The 23204-nt window shown below is 52.9% G+C and overlaps 1 protein-coding gene across 1 annotated transcript in view; it reads right to left on the bottom strand.

Moving 5' to 3' along the window:
* The window catches only part of LOC137307843 (collagen alpha-1(V) chain-like), a 522869-nt gene that overhangs the window by 281552 nt on the left and 218113 nt on the right, over positions 1-23204 (bottom strand). Inside the window, exons 5-8 of the mRNA XM_067976930.1 lie at positions 22208-22339; positions 15610-15720; positions 13872-13994; positions 6307-6504 (exon numbers count right to left, since the gene is read on the bottom strand). Coding sequence (XP_067833031.1) covers positions 6307-6504; positions 13872-13994; positions 15610-15720; positions 22208-22339 — 564 coding nt within the window. The remainder of the gene's footprint in view (positions 1-6306; positions 6505-13871; positions 13995-15609; positions 15721-22207; positions 22340-23204) is intronic.

Below are 23204 nucleotides of genomic sequence, written 5' to 3'. Positions count from 1 at the left end.
GATCAGGACTGGCACTGACTGGGACTGGCACTGAATGAGAATGGCACTGAACGGGACTGGCACTGAAGAGGACTGGCACTGAATGGGACTGGCATTGATCAGGACTGGCACTGACTGGGACTGGCACTGAACGGGACTGGCATTGAATGGGACTGGCACTGATTGGGACTGGCGATGAACGGGACTGGCACTGAATGGGACTGTCATTGAATGGGAATGGCATTGAATGGGACTGGCATTGAATGGGAATGGCATTGAATGGGACTGGCACTGAATGGGACTGGCACTGATTGGGACTGGCATTGAACGGGAATGGCATTGAATAGGACTGGCACTTAACAGGACTGGCACTGAACGGGACTGGCACTGAACGGGACTGGCACTGAACAGGACTGGCACTGAATGGGACTGGCATTGATCAGGACTGGCACTGACTGGGACTGGCACTGAATGAGAATGGCACTGAACGGGACTGGCACTGAACAGGACTGGCACTGAATGGGACTGGCATTGATCAGGACTGGCACTGACTGGGACTGGCACTGAATGAGAATGGCACTGAACGGGACTGGCACTGAACAGGACTGGCACTGAATGGGACTGGCATTGATCAGGACTGGCACTGACTGGGACTGGCACTGAATGAGAATGGCACTGAACGGGACTGGCACTGAACAGGACTGGCACTGAACGGGACTGGCACTGAATGAGAATGGCACTGACTGGGACTGGCACTGAATGGGACTGACACTGAATGGGACTGGCATTGATCAGGACTGGCACTGAATGGGACTGGCATTGATCAGGACTGGCACTGAATGGGACTGGCACTGAATGGGACTGGCACTGAATGGGACTGGCACTGATCGGGACTGGCATTGATCAGGACTGGCACTGAATAGGACTGGCACTGAATAGGACTGGCATTGATCGGGACTGGCACTGAACGGGACTGGCACTGAATGGGACTGGCACTGAACGGGACTGGCACTGAATGGGACTGGCACTGAATTGGACTGGCATTGAATGGGACTGGCATTGATCGGGACTGGCATTGATCGGGACTGGCATTGAATGGGACTGGCATTGAATAGGACTGGCACTGAATAGGACTGGCATTGATCGGGACTGGCACTGAACGGGACTGGCACTGAATGGGACTGGCATTGATCGGGACTGGCACTGAATTGGACTGGCATTGAATGGGACTGGCATTGATCGGGACTGGCATTGATCGGGACTGGCATTGAATGGGACTGGCATTGAATGGGACTGGCATTGATCGGGACTGGCATTGAATGGGACTGGCATTGAACGGGACTGGCACTGAACGGGACTGGCACTGATTGGGACTGGCATTGAATGGGACTGGCACTGATCGGGACTGGCACTGAACGGGACTGGCATTAATCGGGACTGGCACTGAACGGGACTGGCACTGAATGGGACTGGCATTGAACGGGACTGGCATTGATCATGACTGGCACTGATCAGGACTGGCACTGAACGGGACTGGCATTGAATGGGACTGGCACTGAACGGGACTGGCATTGAATGGGACTGGCACTGAACGGGACTGTCATTGAATGGGACTGGCATTGAATGGGACTGGCACTGAATGGGACTGACATTGATCGGGACTGGCACAGAACGGGACTGGCACTGAACGGGACTGGCAATGATCACGACTGGCACTGAACGGGACTGACATTGAATGGGACTGACATTGAATGGGACTGGCATTGAATGGGACTGGCATTGAATGGGACTGGCATTGATCAGGACTGGCACTGAATGGGACTGGCATTGAATGGGACTGGCACTGAATGGGACTGGCACTGAATGGGACTGGCATTGAATGGGACTGGCATTGATCGTGACTGGCACTGATCGGGACTGGCATTGAATGGGACTGGCACTGAACGGGACTGGCACTGAACGGGACTGGCATTGAACGGGACTGGCACTGAACGGGACTGGCACTGAACGGGACTGGCACTGAATGACCCTTGTTGTATTCTCTTTGATGTTGTTTTGGGGGAATTTATTTCTCTTGTATTCTGTCACTCTTCAGTAACTGACCTGACCCACAAACAATGTCTGACCCCCACCCACCCCTGCAGACACCGTCAGCGCGTTGTTGGCTGGATATTGCTGACTTTCTACAGTCGCCAACAGGCGAACCAAATCCCAGGCATTGTAAGTGGCATCATCGTGGGTGATGGCAACTTCACTGGGAAATGACATCGGTGAGGAAATGATGTAATTGGGAATGGAGTGACGTCACTAAATGTCAGATGACATCAACGAACAAGAAAATGACATCAGCCAAACTGAGCGTCTAACAGGAAGTGACATCGTACATAATAGGAAATTACATCATTAACAGCAGGCTCGCTGCGCTGAACCGATGACATCACTTGGATTGACAGTCAATATTAGAAAGTGCACGGTGACGTCACTGAATGGGAGATGACATCACACAGAGCGACACACAGCATCAGAAAGCTGAGCATTACATCAGCAAAGAGGCGACCACACCAGACAGGAAATTACATCACAGATTAACAGGAAGTGTACGACGGCATGGCCAAGCAGAAGACGACGTCACCGAAGCAGGAGGTGACATCACCGAAGCAGGAGCTGACACAACGCAGGTTGTAAGGAAGGGAATAGGCATTAATATCACAGAGAGGCTGCAGGCGATAGAGTCATGGACTAAACTGGAAATAGCATCAGAGACATTTACAAAAAAAATAAGATCACCACATTGCATTGGAGGAGCACAGGTGGACACCGTGAGGGAGGAGACACAGGTGGACACCATGAGGGAGGAGGAGACACAGGTGGACACCATGAGGGAGGAGACACAGGTGGACACCATGAGGGAGGAGACAGGTGGACACCGTGAGGGAGGAGACAGGTGGACACCATGAGGGAGGAGGAGACACAGGTGGACACTGTGAGGGAGGAGGAGACACAGGTGGACACCATAAGGGAGGAGACACAGGTGGACACCATGAGGGAGGAGGTGACACAGGTGGACAACATGAGGGAGGAGGAGACAGGTGGACACCATGAGGGAGGAGGAGACACAGGTGCACCATGAGGGAGGAGACACAGGTGCACCATGAGGGAGGAGACACAGGTGGACACCATGAGGGAGGAGACACAGGTGGACACCATGAGGGAGGAGACACAGGTGGACACCATGAGGGAGGAGACACAGGTGGACACCATGAGGGAGGAGGAGACACAGGTGGACACCATGAGGGAGGAGACACAGGTGGACAACATGAGGGAGGAGGTGACACAGGTGGACAACATGAGGGAGGAGACACAGGTGGACACCATGAGGGAGGAGGAGACACAGGTGGACACCATGAGGGAGGAGGAGACACAGGTGGACACCGTGAGGGAGGAGACACAGGTGGACACCATGAGGGAGGAGGAGACACAGGTGGACACCGTGAGGGAGGAGACACAGGTGGACACCATGAGGGAGGAGGAGACACAGGTGGACACCATGAGGGAGGAGGAGACACAGGTGGACACCGTGAGGGAGGAGGAGACACAGGTGGACACCGTGAGGGAGGAGGAGACACAGGTGGACACTGTGAGGGAGGAGGAGACACAGGTGGACACCGTGAGGGAGGAGGAGACACAGGTGGACACCGTGAGGGAGGAGGAGACACAGGTGGACACCGTGAGGGAGGAGGAGACACAGGTGGACACCGTGAGGGAGGAGGAGACACAGGTGGACACCATGAGGGAGGAGGAGACACAGGTGGACACCATGAGGGAGGAGGAGACACAGGTGGACACCATGAGGGAGGAGACACAGGTGGACACCATGAGGGAGGAGACACAGGTGGACACCATGAGGGAGGAGACACAGGTGGACACCGTGAGGGAGGAGGAGACACAGGTGGACACCATGAGGGAGGAGACACAGGTGGACACCATGAGGGAGGAGACACAGGTGGACACCGTGAGGGAGGAGGAGACACAGGTGGACACCGTGAGGGAGGAGGAGACACAGGTGGACACCGTGAGGGAGGAGACACAGGTGGACACCATGAGGGAGGAGACACAGGTGGACACCATGAGGGAGGAGGAGACACAGGTGGACACCGTGAGGGAGGAGACGACACAGGTGGACACCGTGAGGGAGGAGACACAGGTGGACACCGTGAGGGAGGAGACACAGGTGGACACCATGAGGGAGGAGGAGACACAGGTGGACACCATGAGGGAGGAGGAGACACAGGTGGACACCATGAGGGAGGAGACACAGGTGGACACCATGAGGGAGGAGGAGACACAGGTGGACACCGTGAGGGAGGAGGAGACACAGGTGGACACCGTGAGGGAGGAGACACAGGTGGACACCATGAGGGAGGAGGAGACACAGGTGGACACCATGAGGGAGGAGGAGACACAGGTGGACACCGTGAGGGAGGAGACACAGGTGGACACCATGAGGGAGGAGACACAGGTGGACACCGTGAGGGAGGAGGAGACACAGGTGGACACCGTGAGGGAGGAGACACAGGTGGACACCATGAGGGAGGAGGAGACACAGGTGGACACCATGAGGGAGGAGACACAGGTGGACACCGTGAGGGAGGAGACACAGGTGGACACCGTGAGGGAGGAGGAGACACAGGTGGACACCGTGAGGGAGGAGACACAGGTGGACACCATGAGGGAGGAGGAGACACAGGTGGACAACATGAGGGAGGAGACACAGGTGGACACCATGAGGGAGGAGACAGGTGGACACCATGAGGGAGGAGACAGGTGGACACCATGAGGGAGGAGGTGACACAGGTGGACACTGTGAGGGAGGAGGAGACACAGGTGGACACCATAAGGGAGGAGACACAGCTGGACACCATAAGGGAGGAGACACAGGTGGACACCATGAGGGAGGAGGAGACACAGGTGGACACCATGAGGGAGGAGACACAGGTGGACAACATGAGGGAGGAGGAGACAGGTGGACACCATGAGGGAGGAGGAGACACAGGTGGACACCATAAGGGAGGAGACACAGGTGGACAACATGAGGGAGGAGGAGACAGGTGGACACCATGAGGGAGGAGGAGACACAGGTGCACCATGAGGGAGGAGACACAGGTGGACACCATGAGGGAGGAGGAGACACAGGTGGACACCATGAGGGAGGAGACACAGGTGGACAACATGAGGGAGGAGGTGACACAGGTGGACAACATGAGGGAGGAGACACAGGTGGACACCATGAGGGAGGAGGTGACACAGGTGGACAACATGAGGGAGGAGACAGGTGGACACCGTGAGGGAGGAGACAGGTGGACACCGTGAGGGAGGAGACGACACAGGTGGACACCATGAGGGAGGTGACACAGGTGGACACCGTGAGGGAGGAGACACAGGTGGACACCGTGAGGGAGGAGGAGACACAGGTGGACACCATGAGGGAGGAGGAGACACAGGTGGACACCGTGAGGGAGGAGGAGACACAGGTGGACACCATGAGGGAGGAGACGACACAGGTGGACACCATGAGGGAGGAGACACAGGTGGACACCGTGAGGGAGGAGGAGACACAGGTGGACACCATGAGGGAGGAGACACAGGTGGACACCGTGAGGGAGGAGACACAGGTGGACACCATGAGGGAGGAGACACAGGTGGACACCATGAGGGAGGAGACACAGGTGGACACCGTGAGGGAGGAGACACAGGTGGACACCATGAGGGAGGAGACGACACAGGTGGACACCATGAGGGAGGAGACACAGGTGGACACCGTGAGGGAGGAGGTGACACAGGTGGACACCATGAGGGAGGAGACACAGGTGGACACCGTGAGGGAGGAGACACAGGTGGACACCGTGAGGGAGGAGACACAGGTGGACACCATGAGGGAGGAGACACAGGTGGACACCGTGAGGGAGGAGACACAGGTGGACACCATGAGGGAGGAGACACAGGTGGACACCGTGAGGGAGGAGACACAGGTGGACACCATGAGGGAGGAGACGACACAGGTGGACACCATGAGGGAGGAGACACAGGTGGACACCGTGAGGGCGGAGTCACAGGTGGACCCCATGAGGGAGGAGACACAGCTGGACCAAAGCGAACAAAAGGGGCTTCGGAGACAGGTGTAAAGACCAGGAGACAACGATGGAACGAGGACAGCATTGGAGCGGATGCAGCCAATGGGACAATGATACACAAATAACGGGAAGGGACAGGGTCTCAGTAAAACATCGAGAGGTGAGGGGGCTTCGTTCAGGGACCCTGGTCACTTACTCCTTCCGTGTACACCTCGGTCTCAACGGGAAGTCCCGGACCAATCTCCGTGGGCGGGGGCTCCTCATAATAGTCCTTATAAACGTAGTCGTAATCATAACTGGGGTCACCCGGGCTAATGTCTTCTCCTGTAAACTGCTTCTCCGCCAGCCCCAGATCTCCTTTGGACGGATGAATGGTGGGCTCCACCTCCTCTTGCTGGTGGGGAGCAGTGAAAGAGAAGCAAGACCAGCTATTAGATTAGTGAAGCAATCTGCATCGGGCCTTGGGCCCAGAGCGAGATGATCATGGCTCGGTATCTTCTGGCCAAAACCCAGGTCCTACCTAACGCAGGGCTGCCACTCCCCTGGGTCCTCACCAAAGACAAAACATGCATGAAGGTCACCTCCAACGCTCTTCAGGCATCTGGGGTGTTGCCGGACAAGCTAGCCTGCCTCTTAAAACTCAACTCGGTCCATAACACACCGAGGGGGTTTGCCAAAGAAATACTTTGCCATGATCATGCTGCCAATCACCTACCGCCTGGCACGGGGGGGGGGGTGAGTCACGTGCCCTGCCCTCAGCATCCTTCCCCTGCCCTATACTCGACCACAGGGCCGGGACTGAGTCACCTTTACTTACTCCTTTGCTCATGGTCTGCTCGTCCCTATAGAACTGTGGGAGAAATTGGCACCGTTAAATTGGAGAGAATGAAAAGCTACATCTCACAGAAGGTCTCCCACTTTGGGAAGCTGCCAGTGCCTCTGGCTCCTGTTCCAGCAACCAGCCTCGCACTTCCACTTTTATTCTTAAATGATTTTTTTTGTGTGTGTGTGAGTGTGTGTGTGTATTAATTTTGTGTTCATTCAAGTGAGAGGTGTTAGTGCTGGGGAATGGTACATTGTCCCATTCATATCCAGTGTCAGCGTCAAACGCTCCCAGGGCAGGTACAGCACGGGTTAGATACAGAGTAAAGCTCCCTCTACACTGTCCCATCAAACACCCCCAGGGCAGGTACAGCACAGGTTAGATACAGAGTAAAGCTCCCTCTACACTGTCCCATCAAACACTCCCAGGGCAGGTACAGCACGGGTTAGATACAGAGTAAAGCTCCCTCTCACCTGCCCTATACCATGGCTCAACTAGAATTTCAGAGGAGCGCCCCTTACTGACTTTTCTATTCCCCACACCTGCCACCTGTGGCCTCTCTGAGTAAAGTTGGTATAAGTATATATATATGTATGTAAGGGTGTAAATCTATATGGGCAATAATACACATATATATACATACACATATGCACACATATACACTTCTATACACATATACACTTCTGTACACATACATACTTCTGTACCTATATACACACATACTTATTTCTATACATATACACACATACTTATTTCTATACATATACACACATACATATTTCTATACATATACACACATACATATTTCTATACATATACACACATACTTATTTCTATACATATACACACATACATATTTCTATACATATACACACATACTTATTTCTATACATATACACACATACATATTTCTATACATATACACACATACTTATTTCTATACATATACACACATACTTATTTCTATACATATACACACATACATATTTCTATACATATACACACATACATATTTCTGTACACATATACACACATATACACCTCTATACACATACAGATCTATACACACACACACATATCGTTTTATACACACATACACACATATATACTTCTATACAAACATATACTTCTGCACACACACACATATTTACACATGTATGCACATAAGCACATACATTTATGCACATATACACCTATATACACACACATATATACATATACACCAATACACACACACATATATACATATACACCTATACACACACATATATATACATATACACCTATATACACACACATATATATTATATATACACACTTCCTCCTGACCCCATGCATGGAGGAAAGAACAGGCCTGAGTGTACCACCTCTCGGCCCATGGCAGACAAATCTCTGCACTGTACCCGTGAGTGCTCCCTGATCTCATATGCATCGTTGCTGGTTCTGAGAGCGAACTCTGAGCCCACTCTAACACCAGGGTGGGCTGGGCCACTCTGTCCCGGCACTTGCCCCGTCAGTGTTCGGCCCAGGGCAGGCAGGGCTAAAGGAACCATCTCCCATTGGTCGTGGGTTGCACAAAGATCGGCCCCACTCCTCCCCAATCCTCGCCCTAACCCCATCCGCCTCTCCTGTCACTGTTACGTTCTCTTCAACCAGCTGGCACCTCTGCTAACTCGCCCGCCAAACCTTGCCAGCCCTTCCTGTAATCTTGTAACCGATTTTTGGGACCCCCCACTGCCAACACCACACTGTAAACTGCCCCGGGCTGTTCACTGACGCAAAAAGCATGATATAAATGCAAGTTTTGTGGTCGAATAGTTTGAGGTCAGAGTTCAAAATCCCAGTCTCCATACGAGTGCCACTCCAGGCCTGAGGCAGTGAAAGGTTGGTTGGACTGGCACTCTCCAGTTAGCGGGGTCTCCGTCGGCCTGTGGTACAAATGATGCCAACTCAGGTAACGGGTGGGTTGAGCGAATGCACCCCTCCCCCCTTCAGTATAAGGACCAGTTGGCGTGTTTGGGTATTTTGGGTGCAGCCAGTGAGCTGATGAGAGGGCGGGTCGTGCGACGGGCACTCGGGCATCTCTGCGCTTGGCACCTTCGGGACTGATCCTGCAGTGACTCTCAGTTCAGGCGAAGGAAGCAAAAAGTAATGAAACACAGACCAACGTGGCCATTAGCCGTTCGATCGCTCCAGAGATGGACACACATGCGCTACTGCCGTTCAGTGACCCTTGGTCTCTCGGGATGGGGAGGGCAGGGGGGCGCGGGGAATACCTCTACGAGGCGCATTGGCATTTTTGGTTCCCGTGCAATTTCCTTCCCTCCCCTGGATCGCTAGGGCATCGGTGACCTGGCTGGGACCCCCTTCGCCCAAATGACCAATCTCCACACGTGTGCCTTTAGACACCTGAGGAAAGTGGAGTCGAGGTCGAAGATCAGCCATGATCTGATTGAATGGTGGAGCAGGCTCGAGGGGCCGAATGGCCTACTCCTGCTCCTATTTCTTATGTTGACAGCCAGGTCCATCTTATCCTCACTTGGTGTGTAACGGTCAGGAGAAGGGACCCTGGGGTCAATTTTTTCTTTCGTCCCTTCCCTAACCCAGCGGTACTGAGGCCAAATGTGCCACCCCTAACCGAGATCGTCTGATCCTGAATAGACCAGGGGTCAAAGCCTGGGGTCTTCCTGCCCTTTACGGCTCGGAGACAAAAGCTGCCCCACTCAGCCATCAGGGCCAGTGGTCCACACTGGCAATTAGACCAAAGAGACAGGGGCCATTGGCAGGCAGTCAGTGAGGGGGCAGACACACACACACACACACACACACACATAAACCATAGACACCAGAGGTAGACACACCCATACACCATTGACATTTAACCCGTATGAGCCTCTGTACACGCGGCAGTAACAGTTGTTTATCTTGTAAAAAGCACATTGGATATTTGAAAGAGGTGTGCGGCCTCCCATGGGATATTTAACTTTGTTCTTCTCTCTGGAATCCAACACCATGGACAGTGGACAGAACGTTCGGCCTCTCTCCCATCGCAACATCCTCGACTGTAATCATAATGAAACCAGTCTTTGGCTGGAGCGCGAAACTGGTGACAGTAAATCGTCTGCCCGTTTTAGACGGGACAGTGTAGAGGGAGCTTTACTCTGTATCTAACCCGTGCTGTACCTGCCCTGGGAGTGTTTGATGGGACAGTGTAGAGGGAGCTTTACTCTGTATCTAACCCGTGCTGTACCTGCCCTGGGAGTGTTTGATGGGACAGTGTAGAGGGAGCTTTACTCTGTATCTAACCCATGGTTGTACCTGCCCTGGGAGTATTTGATTGGACAGTGTAGAGGGAGTTTTACTCTGTATCTAACCCGTGCGGTACCTGCTCTGGGAGTGTTTGATGGGACAGTGTAGAGGGAGCTTTACTCTGTATCTACCCCGTGCTGTACCTGCCCTGGGAGTATTTGATTGGACAGTGTAGAGGGAGCTTTACTCTGTATCTAACCCGTGCTGTACCTGCCCTGGGAGTGTTTGATGGGACAGTGTAGAGGGAGCTTTACTCTGTATCTAACCCGTGCTGTACCTGCCCTGGGAGTGTTTGATGGGACAGTGTAGAGGGAGTTTTACTCTGTAACTAACCCATGCGAATGCGGGAGAGGGTCAGTGTAGAGGGAGTGTTAGGCTGTATCTGCCTCCGACTGTCCCTGACCATCAGGCAATTACAGGTGTAAAGGGGAAATGTTCCATTCTAACTCTCACTATTTTTTGTCTCACTCGGAGCCGAGTCGTTGACTGACACTGATGGTGAGCGTTCATTCCAGGAAAGAACAAAGTTGGAAAAAGCCATTCCGCATAGGAGCCTTTCAGATAAAAGCCAGTGATGAGGCCGGTACAGGAGCCCCTGTTCAAATCCTCCCGTGACTGATGTACATTGTCAGGAACAGACTGCTGTATCAGAATCAACTGGCCCACCCCCGGACGAATCAGCGCACTGGCTATCGAGACTGACGAGCAGTCAAAACAGAAAGCTGCGAAAGACCAAGGTCCCCCCACTTCCCAAACCTCAAATGGGAATTTTCCCCACACAGCCTGGTCCAAGAGTTGATCCCGGTGCTAACCGACTCCCTAAATAACACCAAATCCCCTTGAGCTCAGTTGCCACATTGGAACTGGCTACTTTTGAGAAATAGCCACCTAAGGGTGGTGAACGAGAGGTTAGTTGTCCCTTGGCCTGTTAGTGAGCCCTCTCCAGAGCCTTCTCCAGCCATCGCAGTTTGAAGTAACGAGTTTCACCTTTGCCCCCTCCTCGTCCTCATCAGCTGGTGGGCTGGTCCATTCTGTACAATGCAGTCTGACCCTCACATACTCTCCCCCAATCCCACCCAACACCCATTGGCCCCACAAAGCTCTGAAGATGCACACACTGGTCACAAGCTCATGGCACAACAGCAGGACACGGCCCAAAGCAGATTAGCAACTGACACAAAAACATCACGTCTTGTTGTCGTGGAAACTAAGGAGAGCAGGGTCACCGTGTCTGTTAATCTCATTTAACTGGCCGCATAATGTAACAGCAAAATTGGAAAGAAGAACGAGCAATTTGCGTCGGCAACTGTTCCAACGCAGGCCCATCTACAGGAAAACATAGTGTAACGATGTACATCAGATAGGACCCAAACCAATGTCAGCTTACCTCAGATGCTTAGAACAAGCAAATCTGATGACTCATCCCTCCAGGTAACTGTAGCAACCTGCAGTCACCACCCCTTACCTGTAGACCTGAGAGTCTCCCACCTCCAGGTAACTGTAGCAACCTGCAGTCACCACCCCTCACCTGTAGACCTGAGAGTCTCCCACCTCCAGGTAACTGTAGCAACCTGCAGTCACCACCTTGGACCTTGGAAGAGGAGATGTCATTTGGTCAGGGGACTGGGTGCAGTGGGACCCAGACATTAGGATTCAGCTATCCTCTCTCTCTTTCTCTCACATGTAGAGATCCTAAGAAAAATTAATATAGGTAGTTCTACCGAACTATTATTGGGCACAGGCCCATAGCATGACATTGGTCACAAATGGTCATAAATCTCACTCAGCGACGCACATGGACAATTGGTATGGGAAGTGGACCGTGCAGTCGGGGGTGTTTTGACATGGGATAAGGCGTATTGCTGGTGCTGAGAACTTTGCTCCAAATCTAATTTGCGCTTGTTCTATCTATCTGTCCGTCTGTCTATCTATCTAGTATTGCATAATTACAGCCGCAGGGCCAAAAATGGAAAGATATTCCATTCTACTGCTGTAGCATCCCTCTACCCAAGGACCAGAAATAAACCCAAATAATTAATCCACTGAAGTTCTGTGGGTTTTCAGAAACATGCCGGAGCGGGGAAGGGGGGTCAACAGAACACCTCGAGCAAACCAAACCAAACTGAACTCAACCAAGTTTAACAATACAGTAGCTCTTACAGTGTGGACCTGTTGGTGGCATATGGCCTAGGATAGTCTGCCTCAGCACCGCTGGGACATATTGGGAGCACATATCAGGGAATACCCCATAGCCTGTTGTTTTCTGACTGTTGGTTTCGATGGGCTGCCATTGCAGAATTTCTAGTTAGGCTCTTCTGGAAAATCCCCACTATGAAGTATTCACGGTGGTAAAAATGTGGAATTCTCTCCCCCGAAAGGCTGTGGATGCTGGGGGGGGGTCAATTGAAATTTCCAAGACTAAGTTAGGTCGAGGCATAAGGATCAAAGGCGGGTAAATAGAGTTGAGGGACGGATCACCCATGATCTGATTGAATGGCGGAACAGGCTCGAGGGGCTGAATGGCCTCCTGTTCCTATTCCTGTTCAGCTCCAATGAAGGACCAAGCTGTCTTTGATGATTATGTCCAAAATGGTTTGCTGAATTCAAATATGGGGTCTTGGTCACCGGTCCAGTCATTGGAGAAGGGTGGAGAGAAATAGTTTATCTCTTCAAAGTTTTCAAAATAATGGAGAGAGTCCAGGAATCCCATGGGTTCATTACCGAGAAACACCATAGCAACGGTGAATAATTGGCACTGCTGCTAATCTTGGCTCCTCCTCAGCTGTCACTACCCATCATTTTCGCTGCACACCTCGCTTTGGAAGGGATTGGCCACATTGTAAGAAGCCAACTGGCAAATCCAAATAAAATGGCCTCTTCCTGCAACAGGTGCATCATGGGCCTTGAGGTCAGGGGGCAAAAGGCAAATCATAGGACCATAGGAACAGGAGGAGGCCATTCAGCCCCTTGAGCCTGTTCCGCCATTCAATTAGATCATGGCTGATCTGTATCTTGACTCCATCTACCCGCTTTGGTTCCATAACCCTTAATACCCAACAAAAAATCTATCAATCTCAGTTTTGAAGTTTTCAATTGACCCCTAGCCCCAACAGCTTTTTGGGAGGGAGAATTCCAGATTTCCACTCCCCTTTGTGTGAAGAAATGTTTCCTGACATCACCCCTGAACGGCCTAGCTCTAATTTTAAGGTTATGCCCCCTTGTTCTAGACTCTCCCACCAGAGGAAATAGTTTCTCTCTATCTACTCTATCGAATCCTTTAATTATGTTGAACACCTCAATTAGATCACCCCTTAATCTTCTATACTCGAGGGAATACAAGCCGAGTCTCTGCAACCTGTCCTCATAATTTAACCCTTTTAGCCCCGGTATCATTCTGATAGCAAATTGGTCTAGGACTAGAGGCTTATAGTTATAGGTGATCCACATGTAACCTGTGATCAAGGACTTGTCTTTCCATTGAACCACTAGGAACTAGGGACACACACACACACCCCAGACTACAGTCTATGTTGACCCAGCTCAGTCCAGTTTGGCTTTAACGGCTGTTATTCCCCTACTGCACCTCAGAGACACTGGGGAGATGATGGCGGTGCAGACGGGTGTGTTACCTTCGTCACATCACTCTCGATGATTTGAGGAACGCTTGAGACTGGCACGTCAATATAGTCCTGCCCCTCCGTGTACGGCCCAATTTCAACCTCTTCTTCATAGAGAGCTGGGTCTGTCGGATCCTAGACCGGATCGTAATGGGAGAAGAGTGCGTTAGTGCGTTAAGCCTCCCCAGAACAAGAAGGAGGACGACAGCAACAAAAGGAAAAAACAAACAAACAGGCAGTGCCATGAGGATCATTATCACGAGGATAATGGATCGCAGGAGCGAGACAGTGAAAATGGAGGCGGTCCATGAGAAGGAGAGAACGAGTGGGTGAATGATAGGATGAGGTGACAGGATTATGCCAAATCTTTCCCGTAGCCTCCCAAGAGGAAAGATCTGGATAATGGCCTCTCGGGTTGCAATTCTACCTGCTGGAACCCACTCAATCGGGTCTTCTGCTTCACGATGGTTTTAGCGGCGGCTTTGACTGCAGCGGGTCTCGGTTTGGCCACTTTTACCGCGGGGTTCCGGAGCGCGGCCAGCTTGACCGAGGCGGGCTTCGGGGGGGACGGCACTTTTTTAAGGGCCCCGCTGGCCTTGGAGGGTTTGCCTTTTGCTTTGCCGGGGCCGTTTGCCCCCTGCTTTCGTCCGTTGGCTTTCCCTTTCTGGCAGATGGTGATGAAAGATGGGATGGAAAAAAACATGAAAAAGAGAAGAGGAAGAATGGACAATGACCAATGACATGAAATGAAATGATGAGACAAATGGCAGCTGTGACACTTGATGGCTGTCAGAGTCCACTGATCTGGGCTTTGACTTTGTAGGGTGAGCACCAGGCCCGAACACCGATAAGACCATTCCCATTGCAAAACGATAGATGTTAATCACCTCTGCCCGTCAATAAATCCAAAACTCATGTCCCGCATCATCAGCATCCAAAAGAACGGACCCCCATCTTTATCCATTTTCACAAAAGAGCGGCAGCACCTCGGTCCATTTTTTAAAATCTTTGCAACTAAATTGTACGGTCGGAATTTTTAGATGGGTTTGTGTTTCCTTGAGGAAGCCATTACTGACTGTGCTCATCTCCCCCACGATCAGCTTCTATTCTCTGGTGGAGATAGGACCAATCTGCTCCGTTAAAAGGCTTTCCTCTGGAGAAGGGTACCCATTCTTTTCACTACAGCTCTCGTGAACCGCCTTCGGAGATGTTTCCAGGTTAAAGGCGCTACTGCCAATGCAAGTTGTTGTGGTTAAGCCATCTTTAGTTACTTCCCCACTCGATGGTCTGTGTTCACCACTCGCACTGTGCAGGAGCTCCTGACGTCAGTTCCAAATTTGCCTCGTCTCCCCTTCTCCAACTTAACCTGAATGAGTGCTTCAGAATTACCCTTCTTACCGAGCTTTCTATCCAGTGGGCTGAGTGGATGAATCTCTCTCTATCTCCCTCCCTTTCTCTCTCTCTCACACACTGTCTCAGTCTCAGTTTCTCTCGCTCCTTCTCTCTGACATCTATATCCCCCAGTTCCTTCCCCCACCCCCTCCCCTATACCCCACCATCCCCACCCCCCACCCCCCCCCCCCATAGTCTTATGAATGTCGAGGTCTGGTGCTGTAAACAAACGCTAAAACATGAAGGCGATCGATGATGTTAAGCAGAGATGGCAGCAGATGGCAGTAGACAACTTTTGACACACAACATCTGGAACACACACTGGGACATGCCTGGTGCACCTCCCTCCTCCTTTTACCTGCCCTGAATCAGCTTTCTCAACAGCTGCCTCTGTCACTTTCACGGTGGGTGGAGCTGCTGTGTGAAACTCATCGTAATAGTCATAATACTCGTAATCTTCATCATAGTACTACGGGTGAGAAAGGCAGAGACAGAAGGCAAAAAACAAAACACAGCAGAGACTGTTAATCAAAGCAGAAATTAAGAGATTTTCACAAATTTCTGTTCATGTTGGATAATAAGGATTTCGTTTTTAAATCGCTTTTCTGAAAACACAAACCAGCCATGAAGAATGTGAGAGGCCTGGTCATTGTTAGCTACACTGAGTGAGGCATTCATGGTCGAATAAGACCTGGCCGAAAAGATGAGATAACCGTTAAGATTCATGGGGTCTGGTCGTCCTCATTCTACATCAAAGTCCACCCACAGTTCTTAAAATGGACATTTATGTTTGTACCAGAACTGGTCCCCGATGGTCCCACCAGGACTGGTCCCCGATGGTCCCACCAGGACTGGTCCCCGATGGTCCCACCAGGACTGGTCCCCGATGGTCCCATCAGAACTGGTCCCCGATGGTCCCACCAGAACTGGTCCCCGATGGTCCCACCAGGACTGGTCCCTAATGGTCCCACCAGGACTGGTCCCCGATGGTCCCATCAGAACTGGTCCCCGATGGTCCCATCAGAACTGGTACCCGATGGTCCCACCAGGACTGGTCCCCGATGGTCCCACCAGGACTGGTCCCCGATGGTGCTACCAGAACTGGTCCCCGATGGTCGCACCAGGACTGGTTCCCGATGGTCCCACCAGGACTGGTCCCCGATGGTCCCACCAGAACTGGTCCCCGATGGTGCTACCAGAACTGGTCCCTAATGGTCCTACCAGAACTGGTCCCCGATGGTCCCACCAGGACTGGTCCCCGATGGTCCCACCAGAACTGGTCCCCGATGGTCCCACCAGAACTGGTCCCCGATGGTGCTACCAGAACTGGTCCCCGATGGTCCCACCAGGACTGGTCCCCAATGGTCCCACCAGGACTGGTCCCCGATGGTGCTACCAGAACTGGTCCCTAATGGTCCTACCAGGACTGGTCCCCGATGGTCCCACCAGGACTGGTCTCCAATGGTCCCACCAGGACTGGTCCCCGATGGTCCTACCAGGACTGGTCCCTAATGGTCCTACCAGGGCTGGTCCACAATGGTCCCACCAGGACTGGTTCCCGATGGTCCTACCAGGACTGGTCCCTAATGGTCCTACCAGGGCTGGTCCACAATGGTCCCACCAGAACTGGTCCCCGATGGTCCCACCAGGACTGGTCCCCGATGGTCCCACCAGGACTGGTCCCCGATGGTCCCACCAGAAATGGTCCCCGATGGTCCCACCAGAAATGGTCCCCGATGGTCCCACCAGGACTGGTCCCCGATGGTCCCACCAGAACTCGTCCCCGATGGTCCCACCAGAACTGGTCCCCAATAGTCCCACCAGGACTGGTCCCCAATAGTCCCACCAGAACTGGTCCCCGATGGTCCCACCAGGACTGGTCCCCAATAGTCCTACCAGGACTGGTCCCCAATAGTCCCACCAGAACTGGTCCCCGATGGTCCCACCAGGACTGGTCCCCAATAGTCCTACCAGGACTGGTCCCCAATAGTCCTACCAGGACTGGTCCCTAATAGTCCTACCAGGACTGGTCCCCAATAGTCCTACCAGGACTGGTCCCCAATAGTCCTACCAGGACTGGTCCCTAATAGTCCTACCAGGACTGGTCCCTAATAGTCCTACCAGGACTGGTCCCCGATGGTCCCACCAGGACTGGTCCCCGATGGTCCCACCAGAATTGGTCCCCGTTGGTCCCACCAGAACTGGTCTCCAATGGTCCTACGAGAACTGGTCCCTAATGGTCCCACCAGAACTGGTCTCCAATGGTCCTACCAGGACTGGTCCCCAATGGTCCTACCAGGACTGGTCTCCAATGGTCCTACCAGAACCGGTTCCCAATGGTCCTACGAGAACTGGTCCCTAATGGTCCTACCAGGACTGGTCTCCAATGGTCCTACCAGAACTGGTCCCTGATGGTCCCACCAGGACTGGTCCCCGTTGGTCCTACCAGAACTGGTCCCTGGTAACTGTTTAAGGACAAGTCCCTGGTGGGCCTACCAGAGCTGGCTCCTGATGGCCCTGCAGGGATTGGCCTTTGACAGTTCTTCAAAAAAATAGTCAACTGTTGGTCCTGCTGGGATTGGCCCTTTATGGTTCTTCAAAAAAAATGGTCAACTGTTGGTCCTGCTGGGATTGGCCCTTTCTGGTTCTTCAAAAAAATAGTCAACTGGTGGTCCTGCTGGGATTGGTCTTCGACAGTTCATCAAAAATGGTCAACTGTTGGTCCTGGTAATGCTGGATTTGTGCACAATGGAATCTCAGGCCTGGTTGGCTTGCCCTAGTTAGATCCGGTATATGGATATTAATTCCGGTCGACAGAGGTACACCATCCAATGGAGCAGAACTGGAGGTCCTGCCTTAGAATGGAGTCAAATTAACACCTTCGTCCCAGCACAGAATGGACATGGGGTCTTCAACAGGGCCCAGCATTAATGTTCCAGGTGCGAAGAGAGGGCCATGATCTCACAGGGAGGACATGAACAAAAACCGTTGGCGATGAATCTCTTAATTTGCCGTGTGTAATCACAGACTGGCCATGGAGTTGTGTTACATTCCTCTTTAATATTCTTGACGACAAGAGTTACTAAAGCTGCCAGAAAATCAACACCGGAGGTGGGGGGAGGGGGGGTCTTTGTACCAGGCTCCGATTGCATTCATCTGTCAGTTTAGCGTACGGGCCATCGTTACAAAAACTGCAGTGAGGGGTGGGGGCGGCTCCCACCCACCACTCCGACTCACCAGTCCGCTCTATTGGAAAGTGTGTTGACGGCAGTGTTTGCACAGCTGCCCACATCTGGAAGTTGACGAACCGTGTCCAACTGCTTTTTACATTTTATAAAGGAGACAGATGTTCCCAATCTGCCCGGTCAAGAGGCCACATCGAGTTTAAAGCACAGAAACGGGCCATTCGGCCCAACTGGTCTATGCTGGCATTTATGCTCCACATGCACCTCCCCCCTCCCCACTTCATCTCACCCTATCAGCATATCCTTCTATTCCTTTCTCCCTCATGTGTTTATCTAGTTTCCCCTTAAATGCATCTATGCGACTCACCTCAACTACTCCTTGTGGTAGCGAGTTCCACATTCTCATCACTCTCTGGGTGAAGAATTTTCTCCTGAATTCTGTATTGGATTTATTAGTGACTATCTCATATTTATGGCCCCTAGTTCTGGTCTCCCCCACAAGTGGAAACATTTTCTCTACGTCTACCCTATCAAACCCTTTCATAATCTTAAAGACCTCCATCAGGTCACCCCTCAGCCTCCCTTCTCTAGAGAAAAGAGCCCCAGTCTGCTCAGCCTTTCCTGATAAGTATATCCTCCCAGTTCCAGTTGAGACAAGATCCGTGAAACATCAAAAAGGTGAAGCTCCCCCCAACACGGACCAGACGGTGAGGTGGAGAATGTTCCAGATACTGGAGCCACACACACTGTTCAATATGGCGGACAAGGTGAATTTGTTCGGAGACCGGGGTGTGCAGCAGTAAAGGAGGAGAAGCCGGGGTCGGTGGATGGAGTGGGATGAACCGGGCTGTCACAGTGCTGAGCGTAGCCGCTTACTCTGGGCTTCATGTAAACAAACGGGAAGGACGATGAGCAAGTCTTGCTGTTTAATGACAGAGGCCCCTCCCGCCTTCGACAAAAGCACTGTCGCCCAACAGTCACCATTTCCTTAAGCATTATTGGGTGTCCACTGTCTCCTATATCTCCCTCTCTCTCTCCCCGCCTCTCTCTCTCTCTCTCTCTCCCCCCACTCTCTCCCCGCCTCCCACCCCCTCTCTCTCCCCACCTATCTCTCTCTCTGCCCCCTCTCTCTTCCCCCCCTCTACCTTCCCCTCTCTCTCTGTCTTCACCCTCTCTCTCTCTTCACCCTCTCTCTTCTTCCTCTCTCTCTATCATCACCCTCTCTCTCTCTCTTCCCCCTCTCTCTCTCTTCCCCCTCTCTCTCTCTTCCCCCTCTCTCTCTCTTCCCCCCTCTCTCTCTCTTCCCCCCTCTCTCTCTCTTCCCCCTCTCTCTCTCTTCCCCCCCTCTCACTCTTCCCTCTCTCTCTCCCCCCTCTCTCTCTCCCCCCTCTCTCTCTATTCGCCCTATCTCTCTTCCCCCCCTCTCTCTCTATCTACTCCCCTCTGTCATTATCTCCCTCCTCTCTCCCTCTATCTAACCCCCTCTATCACTCCCTCCCTCCCACCATCTCTCCCCTCTCTCTCCCCTCTCTCTCCCCTCTCTCTCCCCTCCCCCTTTCTTGCCCTCTCTCTTTCCCCCTCCCTCTCTTTCTTTCTCTCGCTCTCTCCCCCCATATGTATCTCCCTCTCCATCTCCCCGTCTCTCCCTCTCCGTCTCTCCTTTTTGTGTGTGTGTCCCTCTCTCTCTCCCTCTCCCTCTCTCCTTCTGTGTGTGTTCTCTCGCTCTCTCTCTCTCCCTCTCGCTCTGTCTCTTTCCGCTGCACTTATTAATACAGCACAGCAAAATCAGTAAATCAAACACAAAACCCTTGGGTGCTGCTGGTTCCAAAGTCTCAGGTTGGATGCCCGGCCTGTGCCAAGTCAGCTGGTCTCAGCAGGGGGGTGGGGGGAGCAGGCAGTGCCCCTGGTTTAGGGGAAGGGAAGAACGACCCAGGATAGGGTCGGCTCCTGGGACTGAGCAGCTGGGTGACACGTACCATCCAGATGTGGGGGTGAAGAGGCCCGTGGTGCCCGCCCAGCACACGTGGAGCTGTAGCCCAGAATCAACGAGCGGTTTCGGGAGAGATGGGTCGAGACGGTCAGGTGGAGACCAGGCCTCACGGACCAGTAGGGGGGGAGGGGAGGAGAAGGAGGGCAAAACCACCCGACTCCTAGGAGGTAGGGACACGGACACAACCAATCACCCGACAGGGGTGAAGGCTTAACCTTCATGGGGCCACATCAGTGACAGTCTGCTGGCCCAGACCACCATCCCTTTAAGTGTCCCCTTTAAGAGGCAGAACCGGGAGAGCTTTCAGGGAGGGGAGGGGGAGAAAAGAAATACTAAGTCAAAATAAAAAAAGCAGCGGGAAAGAACGGGCTTCGCTCTTTGACAGGTTGTCCATCCCATTCCAGGCGGGAGGGGGTGTACGCTGAGTGTGGAGGCAGATTTTAACCTCGCTCGCCGGGCGGGATCGGGTGGGGGGCTGGTTTTAAGGTCCCGCCCGATATTGAGTTGGACTGAGCGTAAAATCGGGGCGGGGAGTAAAACCAGCGTCGTTCCCCCACCCCGCTCCCAGATCCCCCCCCAGAGATCCCAGCAGGCGTGTTGGGTTAAAATCGCTCCCCTGCGGTTACTATAGAAACGAGAGAGGCCGGGAGAGCGAAAAGGTGGGGGCGCGAAGCCGATTGGTGCAGAGATGAACGTTAGCTTGTTAATAAAGTCACATCCAGAAACTCGGACATCCCGGAGTCTAAATGGCCGACGCAAACGCGCAAAGGCCTCTCTCCCCCCCCCCCGTCAATAGGGGCTTTGGCATCGCCCATTCTCGGCCAACGGCAGGCACGGGCCGGACGCGGTCACTATAAAGGGTTGTTTGCCGGGGGAGGGGGGCGGGGGGAGACTCACTTTCCAATCGGTTTGTTAGTTGCCGACGAATTCGCCGGACGCGCTCAGCACCTGCCCGAAGGCACGCAGACGGTTTATAACACGGCCGGTGTTAGTGGCGTCCAGAGATGGCCGGTTAAAAAGGCTTGAAATGTGCACAGGAGGACGTGCAAGCAGAGCGGACACCCTCCACATGTCGACGGGAGAGGCTGGTTCTCCATCAGCCGAAACGCTCGCTCCGCGCAAAAATAGAGGGCGCGCGGAGACGGGCCCTCTGAAGGGCGGAGGTCTCCCTGCAAGTGGGTCCTCGTTACGAGCAAACCAGAAGAGGAAAACCGGCCCTAGGTTACGCACAGAGGCTGGGCTTTGTAAATCAACCAGCTCACGGCCTCCTGACGGGCTGGAAACAGCTAACCACAGTCTGGTTTGGTACAGGAGCCGCAGAGACTGGTTCCAATCCCCAGTCTGTGCTGGATCTCAGCCTTGGCAATTCTCATACCTCACTCCCAACTGAGCATCAATCTTTCAGGGACCCTGCAACACAGGCGAGGAACAAGCCTGGGCCTTCGGTTTGAGGTGTTCAGGCCGGCCTTTATTGCAGGTTGCCTTCCCTAAAAGGAGAATTTAATAAACCAGTTGGGTTTCTATAACAATCGAACTACTTCAGGGCTATTTTTATGCCCAGATTTTATTTTTGAAATTTTTAATACCATGAGTGGGATTTGAACATAGGTTACTAGGTTAATAGTCCAGTGACATAACCACTACACTACCATTCCCACTGGTTTTGCAGGCCCTCAGTTCCCAATATCAATGGCTGGAGGACACACTGCCCCGGGGTCGGCTGGTATCCGTTGTACACAGGAGGGTGCAAACAGGCGGGCAGGGCTCTCTCACATACTTACATACTCCCTGCCACTGGGTTCCTGACTCTGGGGGTAGTCCGGGAGTGGGGTGTCACAGTCCGGACTGTAGTGCTGGCAATAGTCGTAGGCGGCCTGGGGGTCGGAGGCAATTAACAACTGCTGGATGTCACCCTGAGGAAGAGAGAGAGAGAGAGAGAGGGTTAGGAATGGCCGTGAGAGGGGACGAAGGGCCGTCCTGCAATAAACAGCGAGCTCTCAGGACCCCTGGTGGTCTAGTGGGTAACTGCACCCCTGGTGCAGCACTGAGTCAAACCGAGCAGGAAGACTCAGGAGAGGGGTGTAGTCCAGGTGTACACACAGTGCGAGAGGGCCCAGGTAAAGGGCCATTAATCCAGGTGTACACACAGCATGGGAGGACCCAGGTAAAGGGCCTGTAGTCCAGGTGCATACACAGTGCGGGAGGGCCCAGGTAAAGAGCCTGTAGTCCAGGTGTATTCACAGTGCGGGAGGGCCCAGGTAAAGGGGTATAGTCCAGGTATATACACAGTGTGGGAGAGCCCAGGTAAAGGGGTATAGTCCAGGTATATACACAGTGTGGGAGGGCCCAGGTAAAGAGCCTGTAGTCCAGGTGTATTCACAGTGCGGGAGGGCCCAGGTAAAGGGGTATAGTCCAGGTATATACACAGTGTGGGAGAGCCCAGGTAAAGGGGTATAGTCCAGGTGTACACACAGTGTGGGAGGGCCCAGGTAAAGGGGTATAGTCCAGGTGTACACACAGTGCGGGAGGGCCCAGGTAAAGGGTGTAGTCCAGGTGTATACACAGTGCGGGAGGGCCCAGGTAATGGGGTATAGTCCAGGTGTACACACAGTGTGGGAGAGCCCAGGTAAAGGGGTATAGTCCAGGTGTATACACAGTGCGGGAGGGCCCAGGTAAAGGGTGTAGTCCAGGTGTATACACAGTGCGGGAGGGCCCAGGTAAAGGGGTATAGTCCAGGTGTACACACAGTGCGGGAGGGCCCAGGTAGAGGGGTGTAGT

Source organism: Heptranchias perlo, unplaced genomic scaffold (assembly GCF_035084215.1).
Source record: "Heptranchias perlo isolate sHepPer1 unplaced genomic scaffold, sHepPer1.hap1 HAP1_SCAFFOLD_113, whole genome shotgun sequence".
Lineage (NCBI taxonomy): Eukaryota > Metazoa > Chordata > Chondrichthyes > Hexanchiformes > Hexanchidae > Heptranchias > Heptranchias perlo.
This window is presented reverse-complemented; position numbering and strand designations above follow the sequence as displayed.